Here is a 12,315-nt window from a genome sequence, read left to right on the forward strand (position 1 = left end):
GAATGGAGCGGCTGGGCTTGTACACTCTGGAGTTTAGAAGGATGAGAGGGCATCTCATTGAAACATATAAGATTGTTAAAGGCTTGGACACGCGAGAGGCAGGAAACATGTTCCCGATGTTGGGGGAGTCCAGAACCAGGGGCCACAGTTTAAAAATAAGGAGTAAGCCATTTAGAACGGAGACGAGGAAACACTTTTTCTCACAGAGAGTTGTGAGTCTGTGGAATTCTCTGCCTCAGAGGGCGGTGGAGGCCGGTTCTCTGGATGCTTTCAAGAGAGAGCTAGATAGGGCTCTTAAAGATAGCGGAGTCAGGGGATATGGGGAGAAGGCAGGAACGGGGTACTGATTGGGGATGATCAGCCATGATCACATTGAATAGCGGTGCTGGCTCGAAGGGCCGAATGGCCTACTCCTGCACCTATTGTCTATTGTGTATTGTGTATTGACTGTGTCCTCTCCCCCAGGATGTACTCTGCAGCCAACATCAGCACCAACCTGTACGTGGTGACTGAGCCGTGGATCTTCTCGCTGGCCTGGTGCTCCGGTGCCCACTCGGTCATCACCAACGACCCCCAGAGGCTGAGGGAACTCGGCCAGCCCTGCTTCCTCATGGTAGGTTGTCCTTCAACCGCCCCAACCCCCTGCTAGCCCGCACGCACCGATCTTGCCCGTTGCCAAAGACAAATTGCAAAGCTCCATGAAGACAGCGAGGGACTGGGATAGGATGGTGAAGAAAGTCTTCTGAAGAAGGGCCTGCACCCTCCAACACATTCGCCACCTCCAACGGGATCCCACCACTGGCCACATCTTCCATTCTCCGCCCCTTTCTGCTTTCCCCAGAGAACGTTCCCTCCGCAACTCCCTGGTCAACTCGTCCCTTCCCACCCAAACCACCCCCTCCCCAGGTACCTTCCCCAGCAACCGCAGGAGATGCAACACCTGTCCCTTTACCTCCCCCCTCGACCATCCAAGGACCCAAACAGTCTTTCCAGGTGAGGCAGAGGTTCACCTGCACCTCCTCCAACCTCATCTACTGTATCCGCTGTTCCAGGTGTCAACTTCCCTACATCGGCGAGACCAAGCGCAGGCTCGGCGATCGTTTCACTGAACACCTCCGTTCAGTCCGTCTTAACCTACCTGATCTCCCGGTGGCTCAGCACTTCAACTCCCCCTCCCATTCCCAATCTGACCTTTCTGTCCTGGGCCTCCTCCATTGTCAGAGTGAGGCCCAGCACAAATTGAAGGAACAGCACCTCATATTACACTTGGATAGTTTACACCCCAGCGGTATGAACATTGACTTCTCTAACTTCAGATAGCCCTTGCTTTCCCTCTCCCTCCTTCCCCTACCCTTCCCAGTTCTCCCACCAGTCTTCCTGTCTCTGACTACATTCTATCTCTGTCCCGCCCACATGAAGGGTCTCGACCTGAAACGTCACCCATTCCTTCTCTCCGGAGAGGCTGCCTGTCCCGCTGAGTTTCTCCAGCATTTAGTGTCTATCTTAGCTACAACAAGAGGTTGGATGAACTTGGATTGCTTTCTCTGGAGTGTGGGAGGTTGAAGTGAGACCTGATAGGGGAATCTACAATTATGAGAGGCGTAGATAGGGTCGACAGACCCATCTTGGTGGAACCAGTCTGTTGCTGAAGGTGCTCCTCATGTTGACCAGTGTGTCATGGAGGGGGTGAGATGTATTGTCCAGGATGCTCCACAGTTTGAGGAGCATTCACCCCTCCAAGACCAGGCTGGTCACAGTGGCTCAGCGGTAGAGTTGCTGCCTTACAGCGAATGCAGTGCCGGGGACCCAGGTTCGATCCCGACTACGGGCGCTGTCTGTACGGAGTTTGTACCTTCTCCCCGTGACCTGTTTGGGATTTCTCTGAGATCTTCGGTTTCCTCCCACACTCCAAAGACGTACAGGTTTGTAGGTTAATTGGCTTGGTATAAATGTCAATTGTCCCTAGTGTGGGTTAGTGTGCGGGGATCGCTGGTGGGTGCGGGCTCGGTGGGCCGAAGGGCCTGTTTCCATGCTGTATCTCTAAACTAAACTAAACACTGTCTCCTTGGTCTTGTTGGCATTGAGAGCAAGGCTGGTGTTCTGGCTCCGTTCAACCACATTTACAATCTCTCTCCTATACTCTGACTCAGGCCAAGATCCTCAGGATTGAAAAGAAGAGAAAGTTTACAGAAGATTTATGTGTAGGACAGATGATTTGTTTTGCAGAGGGAGGTTGGTGCGTGGAATGCACAGCCATGGGGTGGTGGTGGAAGCACATGGAGCCATACAGCATGGAAATAGAGCTGTTTCATGGACGTCAAAGGCAGACGGATCTGCAGGGAATGGGGGAATGTGGATCTCGTGCAGGCAGAGGAGATTGGTTTGAATTGGCGTAGTGTTCGGCACGGACATCGTGGGCCGAAGGGCCTGTAGTTGTGCCGTGCTGTTCTATTGCACACTGTTTTATTTTCACGTTTCTCGTTCTCTACAGACCCCCTTCCAGTACAAAGCGATGTGGGTTTCATCAGACATCGTATCAGCCATGTTGGTCATGCTGATCTTTATATTCCACTGGTAGGTAACACTTGTGCTCTGCGTGGCTTGGTCAATGAAGCTTGCTGAATGAAGGAATGAATAAATTATACTTTATTGTCACAGTGATATTCTTTGTTTTGTGTACCCAAGGTATGTAAATAGTCGGCACCTACAGGGCGGTGACAGATTGACAATAGATTGACAATAGGTGCAGGAGGAGGTCATTCGGCCCTTCGAGCCAGCACTGCCATTTCATGGCTGATCATCCCCAATCAGTACCCCGTTCCTGCCTTCTCCCCATATCCCCTGACTCCGCTATCTTTAAGAGCCCTATCTAGCTTTCTCTTGAAAGTATCCAGAGAACCGGCCTCCACCGCCCTCTGAGGCAGAGAATTCCACAGACTCACAACTCTCTGTGAGAAAAAGTGTTTCCTCATCTCCGTTCTAAATGGCTTACCCCTTATTCTTAAACTGTGGCCTCTGGTTCTGGACTCCCCCAACATCGGGAACATGTTTCCTGCCTCTAGCATGTCCAAACCCTTAATAATCTTATATGTTTCAATAAGATGCCTTCTCATCCTTCTAAACTCCAGAGTGTACAAGCCCAGCTGCTCCATTCTCTCAGCATATGACAGTCCCGCCATCCCTGGAATTAACCTTGTTAACCTACGCTGCACTCCCTCAATAGCAAGAATGTCCTTCCTCAAATTAGGGGACCAAAACTGCACACAATACTCCAGGTGTGGTCTCACTAGGGCCCTGTACAACTGCAGAAGGACCTCTTTGCTCCTATATTCGACTCCTCTTGTTATAAAGTCTTGTTTCTTCACTGCCTGCTGTACCTGCATGCTTACTTTCATAGACTGATGAACAATGACCCCCAGATCCCGTTGTACTTCCCCTTTTCCCAACTTGATGCCATTTAGATAGTAATCTGCCTTCCTGTTTTTGCTACCAAAGTGGATAACCTCACATTTACAAAGTCCTCTCAAGCGGGGGTCCACGTTCGTTTTTCCTCCCCTCCCCCTCCCTCACGCCCCCCTCCCTCACGCCCCCCCCCCCCCCCCCCCCCACGCTGGACCACCTTTCTTCCCGGCGGGGCATCCTCCGACCCGCACGTGTCCCGTCCTCGCCCACCTCCACGATCATCGCCGGGTTCCATCCTGACGCCTCCGCGCGGCGCCGATCCAGGCCGCGGCGTTCCGTCTCTCAGCTTCCCTGCGGCCTCCCGCACGACGTCTGTCCGCATGTGTCCCACCCCAGAGGACAGAGTTACACAGCGCGTGTGCAGGCCCTTCCACCCATCCGCTCCATGCTGGCCACGTCACCCAGCTGACCCAGCTGGTCTTGTTTCCCTGTGTTTGGCCGACATCCCTCCAAACCTCTCCTGTCCGTGTACCCGAGATGGGTCCCTGGAGCTGGGAGGCAGCAGCTCCACCCGCTGCACCAGCGTCACCTCTACATCTCTGCACAACTCGCTCCGTTATGGTTAATAGGAGAGACTGCAGATGCTGGAAACTTGAACCAACACAAGTACTGGCAGCATCGGGTCAGGCAGCATCTGTGGAGGGAAACTTGACACGTGATGTTTTGGGTCGGGGACCCTTCTTTAATCTCAATCAGTCCGACGAAGGGTCCCGGCCCAAAACGCCGTCTGGCCATTCCCTCCACAGATGCTGCCTGGCCCGCTGAGTTACTCCAGCACTTGGTATTTAGCTCATAGTCCGGATGAGACTCACCCTGGGCACTTCATCTCCCCCCTCTCCTCCCCTCTCCTCCCCTCTCCCCTCTCCCCTCTCCCCTCTCCCCTTCCCTCTCTCCCCTTCCCTCTCTCCCTCTCCCCCTTCTCTCCCTTCCCTCCTTCCCCCTCTCCCCTCTATCCCCTCTCCCCCTTCCCCTCCCCTCTCCCGCCTCTCCCTCCTCCCCCCTCCCCTCTCCCCCCTCCCCCCCCCTCTCCCCCTTCCCCTCCCCTCGAATCACGGCTGATCGCTGCCTCCTAATCCCATTTTCCCGCCTTCTCCCCATAACCCTCGACACCCGTTCTAATCAAGAATTTGTCTATCTCGGCCTTAAAAATATCCACTGTCGTGGCCTCCACAGCCCTCTGTGGCAATGTGTTCCACAGATTCACCACCATCTGACTAAAGAAATTCCTCCTCACCTCCTTTCTAAAAGAGCGCCCTTTAATTCTGAGGCTGTGACCTCTGGTCCTAGACTCTCCCACTAGTGGAAACATCCTCTCCACATCCACTCTGTATTCTGTAAGTTTCAATGAAGTCCCCCTCAACCTTCTAAACCCCAGTGAATAGAGGCCCGGTGCTCATCATATGCTAACCCACTCATTCACATCTTACCCTTCCACCTCTCGGTTTGAAGAAGGGTCTCGACCTGAAACGTCACCCATTCCTTCTCTCCAGAGATGCTGCCTGCCTGTCCCGCTGAGTTACTCCAGCATTTTGTGTCTATCTTCGGTGTCACTTCACAATTATTGCTCCATGGTCAGGGCAGCCATTTTGAACTCAAAATGGTTGACCACCTCAGTGAGACGTCAGCTTTCATTTCATTCCTTTCCCCGCAGGTGGAGGGAAAACGGATTTGCCTGCCATCCGAGCGTGAAGGGGAGGGATAAAGGGATTTACAGCAAGTTCCGAACAGGTAACATGTGGTCCGCTGGACCAGGTGAGTTCCCGGGATGGTGGGACTGACATACGATAAAAGAATAAGGGTCTGGTTCTGGAATCCTCCAACATCGGGAAACAATATTCCTGCAACCACAGGCTCGAAGGGCCAAATGGCCTCCTCCTGCATGTTTACCCTGTCCAATACCTTAAGAATTTTACATGTTTCTATAAGATCCTCTCATCCTTCTAAACTCCAGAGTGTACAAGCCCCGCTGCTCCATTCTCTCAGCATATGACAGTCCCGCCATCCCGGGAATTAACCTGGTGAACCTACGCTGCACTCCCTCAATAGCAAGACTGTCCTTCCTCAAACTAGTATCCAAGTCATGCAGGTCATGGATCTCCTTCTTCTCTTGCAGAGATGAACAACGTGTGGTCTGTTTCCGAGGCCGAGCCCATTGCCATCCAGCCCAGCAACAACACAGCCAGTCTCCCAACGTCAGCAGTCCCAGGCCACGTTTAGACAACTCCCTGTGGACTGGAGCTGGACAATATTCGGCGGGGATGTGTGTGGTGGTCTTCTGCCTGGAGGGAATGTGGGAACGAGGAGATGGAGGTCGACCATCCGAAAACTCGAAGGGAACTAAGTCATCCCACGTGGACGGATACATGGAAGGGGAAGGTTTATCGAGTCGTACAGCATTGAAACAGGCCCTTCGGCCCATCTCGCCTATGCCAACCAACATGTCCCACCTGCACTCGTCCCACCTGCCTGCCTTTGGCCCATATCCCTCTACACCTCTTCCATCCATGAACCTGTCCGGAATGTTGGGATAGTCCCAGCCTCAACTACTTCCTCCAGCAGCTCGTTCCATAAACCCACCACCCTTTGTGTAAAAAAGTTACCCCTCGGGTTCCTGTTAAACCTTTCCCCCCCCCTCACCTTAAACCTATGTCCTCTGGTTGTTGATTCCCCAACAGTGTTACAGACTCTGTGCATTTACCCAATCTATTTCTCTCATGATCTTATACACCTCTATAAGATGGCCCCTCATCCTCCAACGCTCCAAGGAATAAAGTTCTAGGTTCCTGCTCAACCTTTCTCTACAGCGGAGGCCTCAGTCCGGGCAACACAGATGCTCTCTGTAGTGAGATGTGGGGCCAACGTGGGCATGTGGGACTGGTATAGATGGGGCATCTTGGTCTGTCTGCATAGGGTGGTTGGGCCGAAGGGCCTGTTCCCATGCTGTGCGACTCTATGACTAGTGTTCGATACAACACCACGACCACCTTGCTTCCCCACTGTGTCTAGTTTGGGACACCATGACTCACACTCTCTCTCTCTCTCTCTCTCTCTCTGCCCTCATGATCGATTCCCACCCTCACTAGCAGATCGGGAACATCAATCTCTATCCCCATCGAGTGATGGAAAACTTCTCTCAACTAGTTCACAACGGGACAGGATATCCCGACCGACAGAGCGAACGTTACCTGACTGGGAGGCCGCGTGGCGTAGTGTTGCCAACGGTCCCGTATTAGCCGGGACATCCCGTATATTGGGCTAAATTGGTTTGTCCCGTATGGGACCGCCCTTGTCCCGTATTTGACCGCTACTACTCGGGTCGAGGGGACTGTCGGGTCGGAGCGCCGCGTCCAGCCCCGCCTCACCCGTCCCGACGTAGTGCAGCCCATGGAGTGCAGCAGCAGCAGCAGCAGCAGCAGCAGCGCCTCGCCCGTGGCCCCATCGGTCGGCAGCCCGGCCAGCTGTCCGACCTTCGGACCTTCGCTTACCGCCGACACCACCACCACCCCTCCTTCTCACGGCCGATCATCGGTTCACGAGTTGGACGGGGCGCCGGACTTTGCGAGCGGCCCGGCCCAAAACTCCTCAGCTGGCCCGCCGGCTGGGCTTTGTGTACAGTCCAGCACCCGGGGCCAACTCATCATTCACCCAGACACGGCCCAGTCGGTCAACGAATTGCCGTCGGGAATTTGTCCCGTAGTTTGACCTTTTGTCCCTTATTTGGGAGTGAGAACGTTGTCAACCCTACACGTGGCTCCTAGTTCCACTAACATGACCAACTCTCTCCGGCGCTCCTGATGTTGGTGACCTCCCACTCCACCCGGAGGCGATGTTCTGGGCGGTCAGCTGGCTGGAGCAATGGCCGAAAGGCAAGGCCCCAATCAGTGAACAAACATTCACTCAATGAACCTCAACTACTGGTTCAGGCAGCACCTTCTGGAGGACATGGATAGGGCAGCACTGTGGTAGAGTTACGGCCTTACTACACCAGAGACTTGGGTTTGATCCTGACTGCTGGGTCAGGATCTGCGTGCGAAGATGTATAAACACTGAGTCGTTCATCTTCGTCCATGAAGTGTTTAAGAAGGAACTGCAGATCCTGGAAAATCGAAGGTAGACAAAAAATGCTGGAGAAACTCAGCGGGTGCGGCAGCATCTATGGAGCGAAGGAAATAGGCAACGTTTCGGGCCGAAACCCAGAAGGGTTTCGGCCCGAAACTTTGCCTATTTCCTATAGTGGAGATTGTTCAACTCTTTGCATGGAGCGAAGGAAATAGACAACGTTGCCTATTTCCTATAGTGGAGATTGTTCAACTCTTTGCATGGAGCGAAGGAAATAGGCAACGTTGCCTATTTCCTTCGCTCCATAGATGCTGCCTCACCCGCTGAGTTGCTCCAGCATTTTTGTTTACCTCTGTACATGAGATCTTTGTTAGCTGAACTCATAAGAGTTTGTACCTTCTCCCTGTGACCACGAGGTGCTCCGGTTTCCTCCCACATTCCAAAGACGTGCGTGTGTTTGCAGGCTAAATGACTTCTGTAAATTGCCCCTAGTGGGTAGTGGAGTGGATGGGATAGGGGGGGGGTAGAACTAGTGTGAATGGTGATGGATGGTCGGCGTGGAGTCGGTGGGCTCTAAGGTCTATTTCCATGTTGTCTCACTAAACACTAAAGACTAAATTGCCCCTATTGTGCAGTACAGTGCGTGGTTACATTTTTCACACAGAGAGTGGTGAATCTGTGGAATTCTCTGCCACAGAAGGTAGTTGAGGCCACACAGTTCATTGGCTATATTTAAGAGGGAGTTAGATGTGGCCCTTGTGGCTAAAGGGATCAGGGGGTATGGAGAGAAGGCAGGTACAGGATACTGAGTTGGATGATCAGCCATGATCATATTGAATGGCGGTGCAGGCTCGAAGGGCCGAATGGCCTACTCCTGCACCTATTTTCTATGTTTCTATGTTACAGGGATGTAGGATGCAGGTGATCGCTGAACGTTACGCCTCGGGGCCTGTTTCCACGCTGTATCTATGAAGACTAAAGTTGACTTTCAGGGTCGGGGACCCTTCCTCAGATCCAACACGCCACCTCTTCACATTCTCCACAGATGCTGCCTGACCCACTGAGTTACTCCAGCATTTTGTGTCCATTTTGGAAACCAGCATCTGTAGTTCCCAGTATCTAAACCTGACTAAGAAGTGCTTTATTTAACTTGTTGCTTAATGAAGTTTAGATTGAAGATTTAGCAACAGTCTGTTTTTTTTCCTAAAATGGGGCCGTTACAAACCAACATGTGGCATTTTTTTAAAATTGCAGTAACAGGACTCAAACTGAGATGAACAGGATGTATACTTTGGAGAAACAGCATGGGAACAGGCCCTTCAGCCCACCGAGTCCCTGCTGACCAGCGATCACCCCGTACACTAGCACTATCCTACACATTAGGGACAACTTACAATTTACAGAAGCCAATTAACCTACAAACCTGCACGTCTTTGGAGTGTGGGAGGAAACCTGAGCACCCAGAGGAAGCCCACGCAGGTCACGGGGAGAAGGCACACATTCCATATGGGCAGCACCCGGGGGCAGGATCAAACCTGGGTCTCTGGCGCTGTGAGGTGGCAACTCTACCGCTGCCCCACAACACATCGCCCCTGTTCTTTCACCCTGCCAGTAGTGGCTGTTGGATAGATTAGTTTCACCGCATCAAACCAAGAAGGGTTTGCATTTGATTTACCGCAGGAGGTCGGCCAAGCTACTGACTTATGAATGTTGGAACCGCGGTAGTCACAGGCGGCACCTGCAAACTCCACACAGGCAGCACCCAAACGTCAGCATCAATTTCACAGATCCCTGGAACTGAGAGGCAGCAAGACGAAGGGGTAAGCCGTCTAGAACGGAGACGAGGAAAAACCTTCTTCACCCAGAGAGCTGTGAGTCTGTGGAATTCTCTGCCTCAGAGGGCGGTGGAGGCTGGTTCTCTGGATACTTTCAAGAGAGAGCTAGATAGGGCTCTTAAAGATAGTGGAGTCAGGGGATATGGGGAGAAGGCAGGAACGGGGTACTGATTGGGGATGATCAGCCATGATCACATTGAATGGTGGTGCTGGCTCGAAGGGCCGAATGGCCTACTCCTACACCTATTGTCTATTGAACCGCTGTGTTACCAAGGCACTAATCGCCAACTGGCATGGAACGGATGGTGGCCATTCAGTCCATCAATATGCTGATACCCCTTCAGTCCAACTCACTTCGTGCCTACTAGCCCTGCTGCCACAGTGCTTAAGGGAGGTGGGTTTCATCCTAGTCTTAACAGCTGGTTGGCTTTTGCTGTGGAAATAAAGGTTTTTTCTAAGAAGGGTTTCGACCCGAAACGTCGCCCATTCCTTCTCTCCAGAGATGCTGCCTCACCCGCTGAGTTACTCCAGCATTTTGTGTCTATCTATATATATATATTTGATTTATTACATTGAAAGATAGTGTTGAAACAGGCCCTTCAGCTAACTGAGTCCACACCAACCATCCATCACCCATTCACACTAGTTCCAGGAGCAGATGAGGCCATTTGGCCCATCAAGTCTACTCTGCCATTCAATCATGGCTGATCAATCTTTTCTATCTATCTATATAGTTCCAGGTTGTCCCACTTCTCATCCACTCCCTACACAATGGGGGCGATTTACAGAGGACCAATTAACCTACCGATCTAAATAAAACCCAGGCATCCACTCCCTACTCACTAGGGGCGATTTACAGAAACAATTAAACCTACAAACCCGCACGGCCTTGGATTGCGGGAGGAAACCGGAGCACCCGGAGAAAACCCACGCGGTCCCAGTGAGAACGTGCAAAGTCCACACACAGACAGCGGGGAATGTGGGGATCGAACCCGGGCCACTGGAGCTATGAGGCAGTGGCCCTACCCGCTGCAACACTGTGCCGCCAAAGGTTGGCAGAAAGGGTTCTTTTGGAACCAAACCCCTTGGTTAATGGGGGAATGACTTGAACCATCTCCAAAACCCCAGCAACACACCACCATTGGACACAGCCTTGTCCACCGACTCCGATACGTACTACTTGAACCGATGGTCTGGCAACTGGAAGAGTGGTGGATATTTTGGTGATTTTATTTAAGAATTAATAAACATAATTAAAAATGCAAAGTGATGTTCGGTCTGCTCTGTCGAACACCAGGAACAGTTAAGGGCCTGTCCCACTGTACCATTTCATTCAAGAGTTCTCCCGAGTTTAAAAAAAATCTAACTCGTTGTAAGCCCGTAGAATGTACGTACTGGGTACGTCGGAGCTCGGGGACGTCTCTTAGCGGCTCGTAACGCTAACGGCAGGTACTCAGGAAACGCGGTAAGCTCGTGAAGACTCGTGAAGATTTTGCAACATGTTGAAATATGTCCACGAGAGCCCCGAGTACCAACGAGTGGCCATTACCGTAAATCTCTGAGTTCGAATCAGGGGCAACTCGGGAGAACTCTTGAATTAGCTCGTACAGTGGGACAGCCCTATAAACGTTGCTGCACACTTGGGTTCCGATTGAAGAAGTCCTTTTGCTAGATACGGGATGAGCAAGAGACCGGAGGTTGTACCAACTCTTCACACATCATCTGCTTTGGTCTTAGAGTTAAGGAGTGATATTAGCATGGAAACAGATCCTTCAGCCCAACTTGCCCACACCGACCAACATGTCCCAGCTACACTTGTCCTACCTGCCAACATTTGGCCCGTATCCCTCCAAACCTGTCCTATCCATAGAAACATAGAAAATAAGTGCAGGAGTAGGCCATTCGGCCCTTCGAGCCTGCACCGCCATTCAATATGATCATGGCTGATCATCCAACTCAGTATCCTGTACCTGCCTTCTCTCCCTACCCCCTGATCCCTTTAGCCACAAGGGCCACATCTAACTCCCTCTTAAATATAGCCAATGAACTGGCCTCAACTATCATCTGTGGCAGAGAATTCCAGAGATTCACCACTCTCTGTGTAAAAAATGTTTTTTTCTCATCTCAGTCCTAAAAGATTTCCCCTTTATCCTTAAACTGTGACCCCTTGTTCTGGACTTCCCCAACATCGGGAACAATCTTCCTGCATCTAGCCTGTCCAACCCAACCCCTTAAGAATTTTGTAAGTTTCTATAAGATCCCCCCTCAATCTTCTGAATTCTAGCGAGTACAAGCCGAGTCTATCCAGTCTTTCTTCATATGAAAGTCCTGACATCCCAGGAATCAGTCTGGTGAACCTTCTCTGTACTCCCTCTATGGCAAGAATGTCCTTCCTCAGATTAGGAGTCCAAAACTGTACGCAATACTCCAGGTGTGGTCTCACCAAGACCCTGTACAACTGCAGTAGAACCTCCCTGCTCCTATACTCAAATCATTTTGCTATGAATGCTAACATACCATTCGCTTTCTTCACTGCCTGCTGCACCTGCATGCCTACTTTCAATGACTGGTGTACCATGACACTCAGGTCTCGTTGCATCTCCCCTTTTCCTAATCGGCCACCATTCAGATAAAGGTCTACTTACCTGTTTTTGCCACCAAAGTGGATAACCTCACATTTATCCACATTATACTGCATCTGCCATGCATTTGCCCACTCACCCAGCCTATCCAAGTCACCTTGCAGCCTCCTAGCATCCTCCTCACAGCTAACACTGCCCCCCAGCTTCGTGTCATCCGCAAACTTGGAGATGTTGCATTCAATTCCCTCGTACGAATCATTAATAAATATTGTAAATAGCTGGGGTCCCAGCACTGAGCCTTGCGGTACCCCACTAGTCACTGCCTGCCATTGTGAAAAGGACCCGTTTACTCCTACTCTTTGCTCTCCATGTACCTG

At 51.6% G+C, this 12,315-nt stretch overlaps 1 protein-coding gene across 3 annotated transcripts in view; it reads left to right on the top strand.

The window, feature by feature from the left end:
- The window catches only part of gdpd4 (glycerophosphodiester phosphodiesterase domain containing 4), a 77,868-nt gene extending 71,895 nt beyond the window's left edge, over positions 1-5,973 (top strand). For all 3 annotated transcript variants that reach the window (XM_033023379.1, XM_033023381.1, XM_033023380.1), the window contains exons 13-16: positions 466-613; positions 2,492-2,574; positions 5,114-5,190; positions 5,576-5,973. In XM_033023379.1, coding sequence (XP_032879270.1) covers positions 466-613; positions 2,492-2,574; positions 5,114-5,190; positions 5,576-5,679 — 412 coding nt within the window. In that variant the 3' untranslated portion in view covers positions 5,680-5,973. The remainder of the gene's footprint in view (positions 1-465; positions 614-2,491; positions 2,575-5,113; positions 5,191-5,575) is intronic.
- The last annotated feature ends 6,342 nt before the right edge of the window (positions 5,974-12,315 follow it).

Source organism: Amblyraja radiata, chromosome 6 (genome assembly GCF_010909765.2).
Source record: "Amblyraja radiata isolate CabotCenter1 chromosome 6, sAmbRad1.1.pri, whole genome shotgun sequence".
NCBI classification, from domain to species: domain Eukaryota; kingdom Metazoa; phylum Chordata; class Chondrichthyes; order Rajiformes; family Rajidae; genus Amblyraja; species Amblyraja radiata.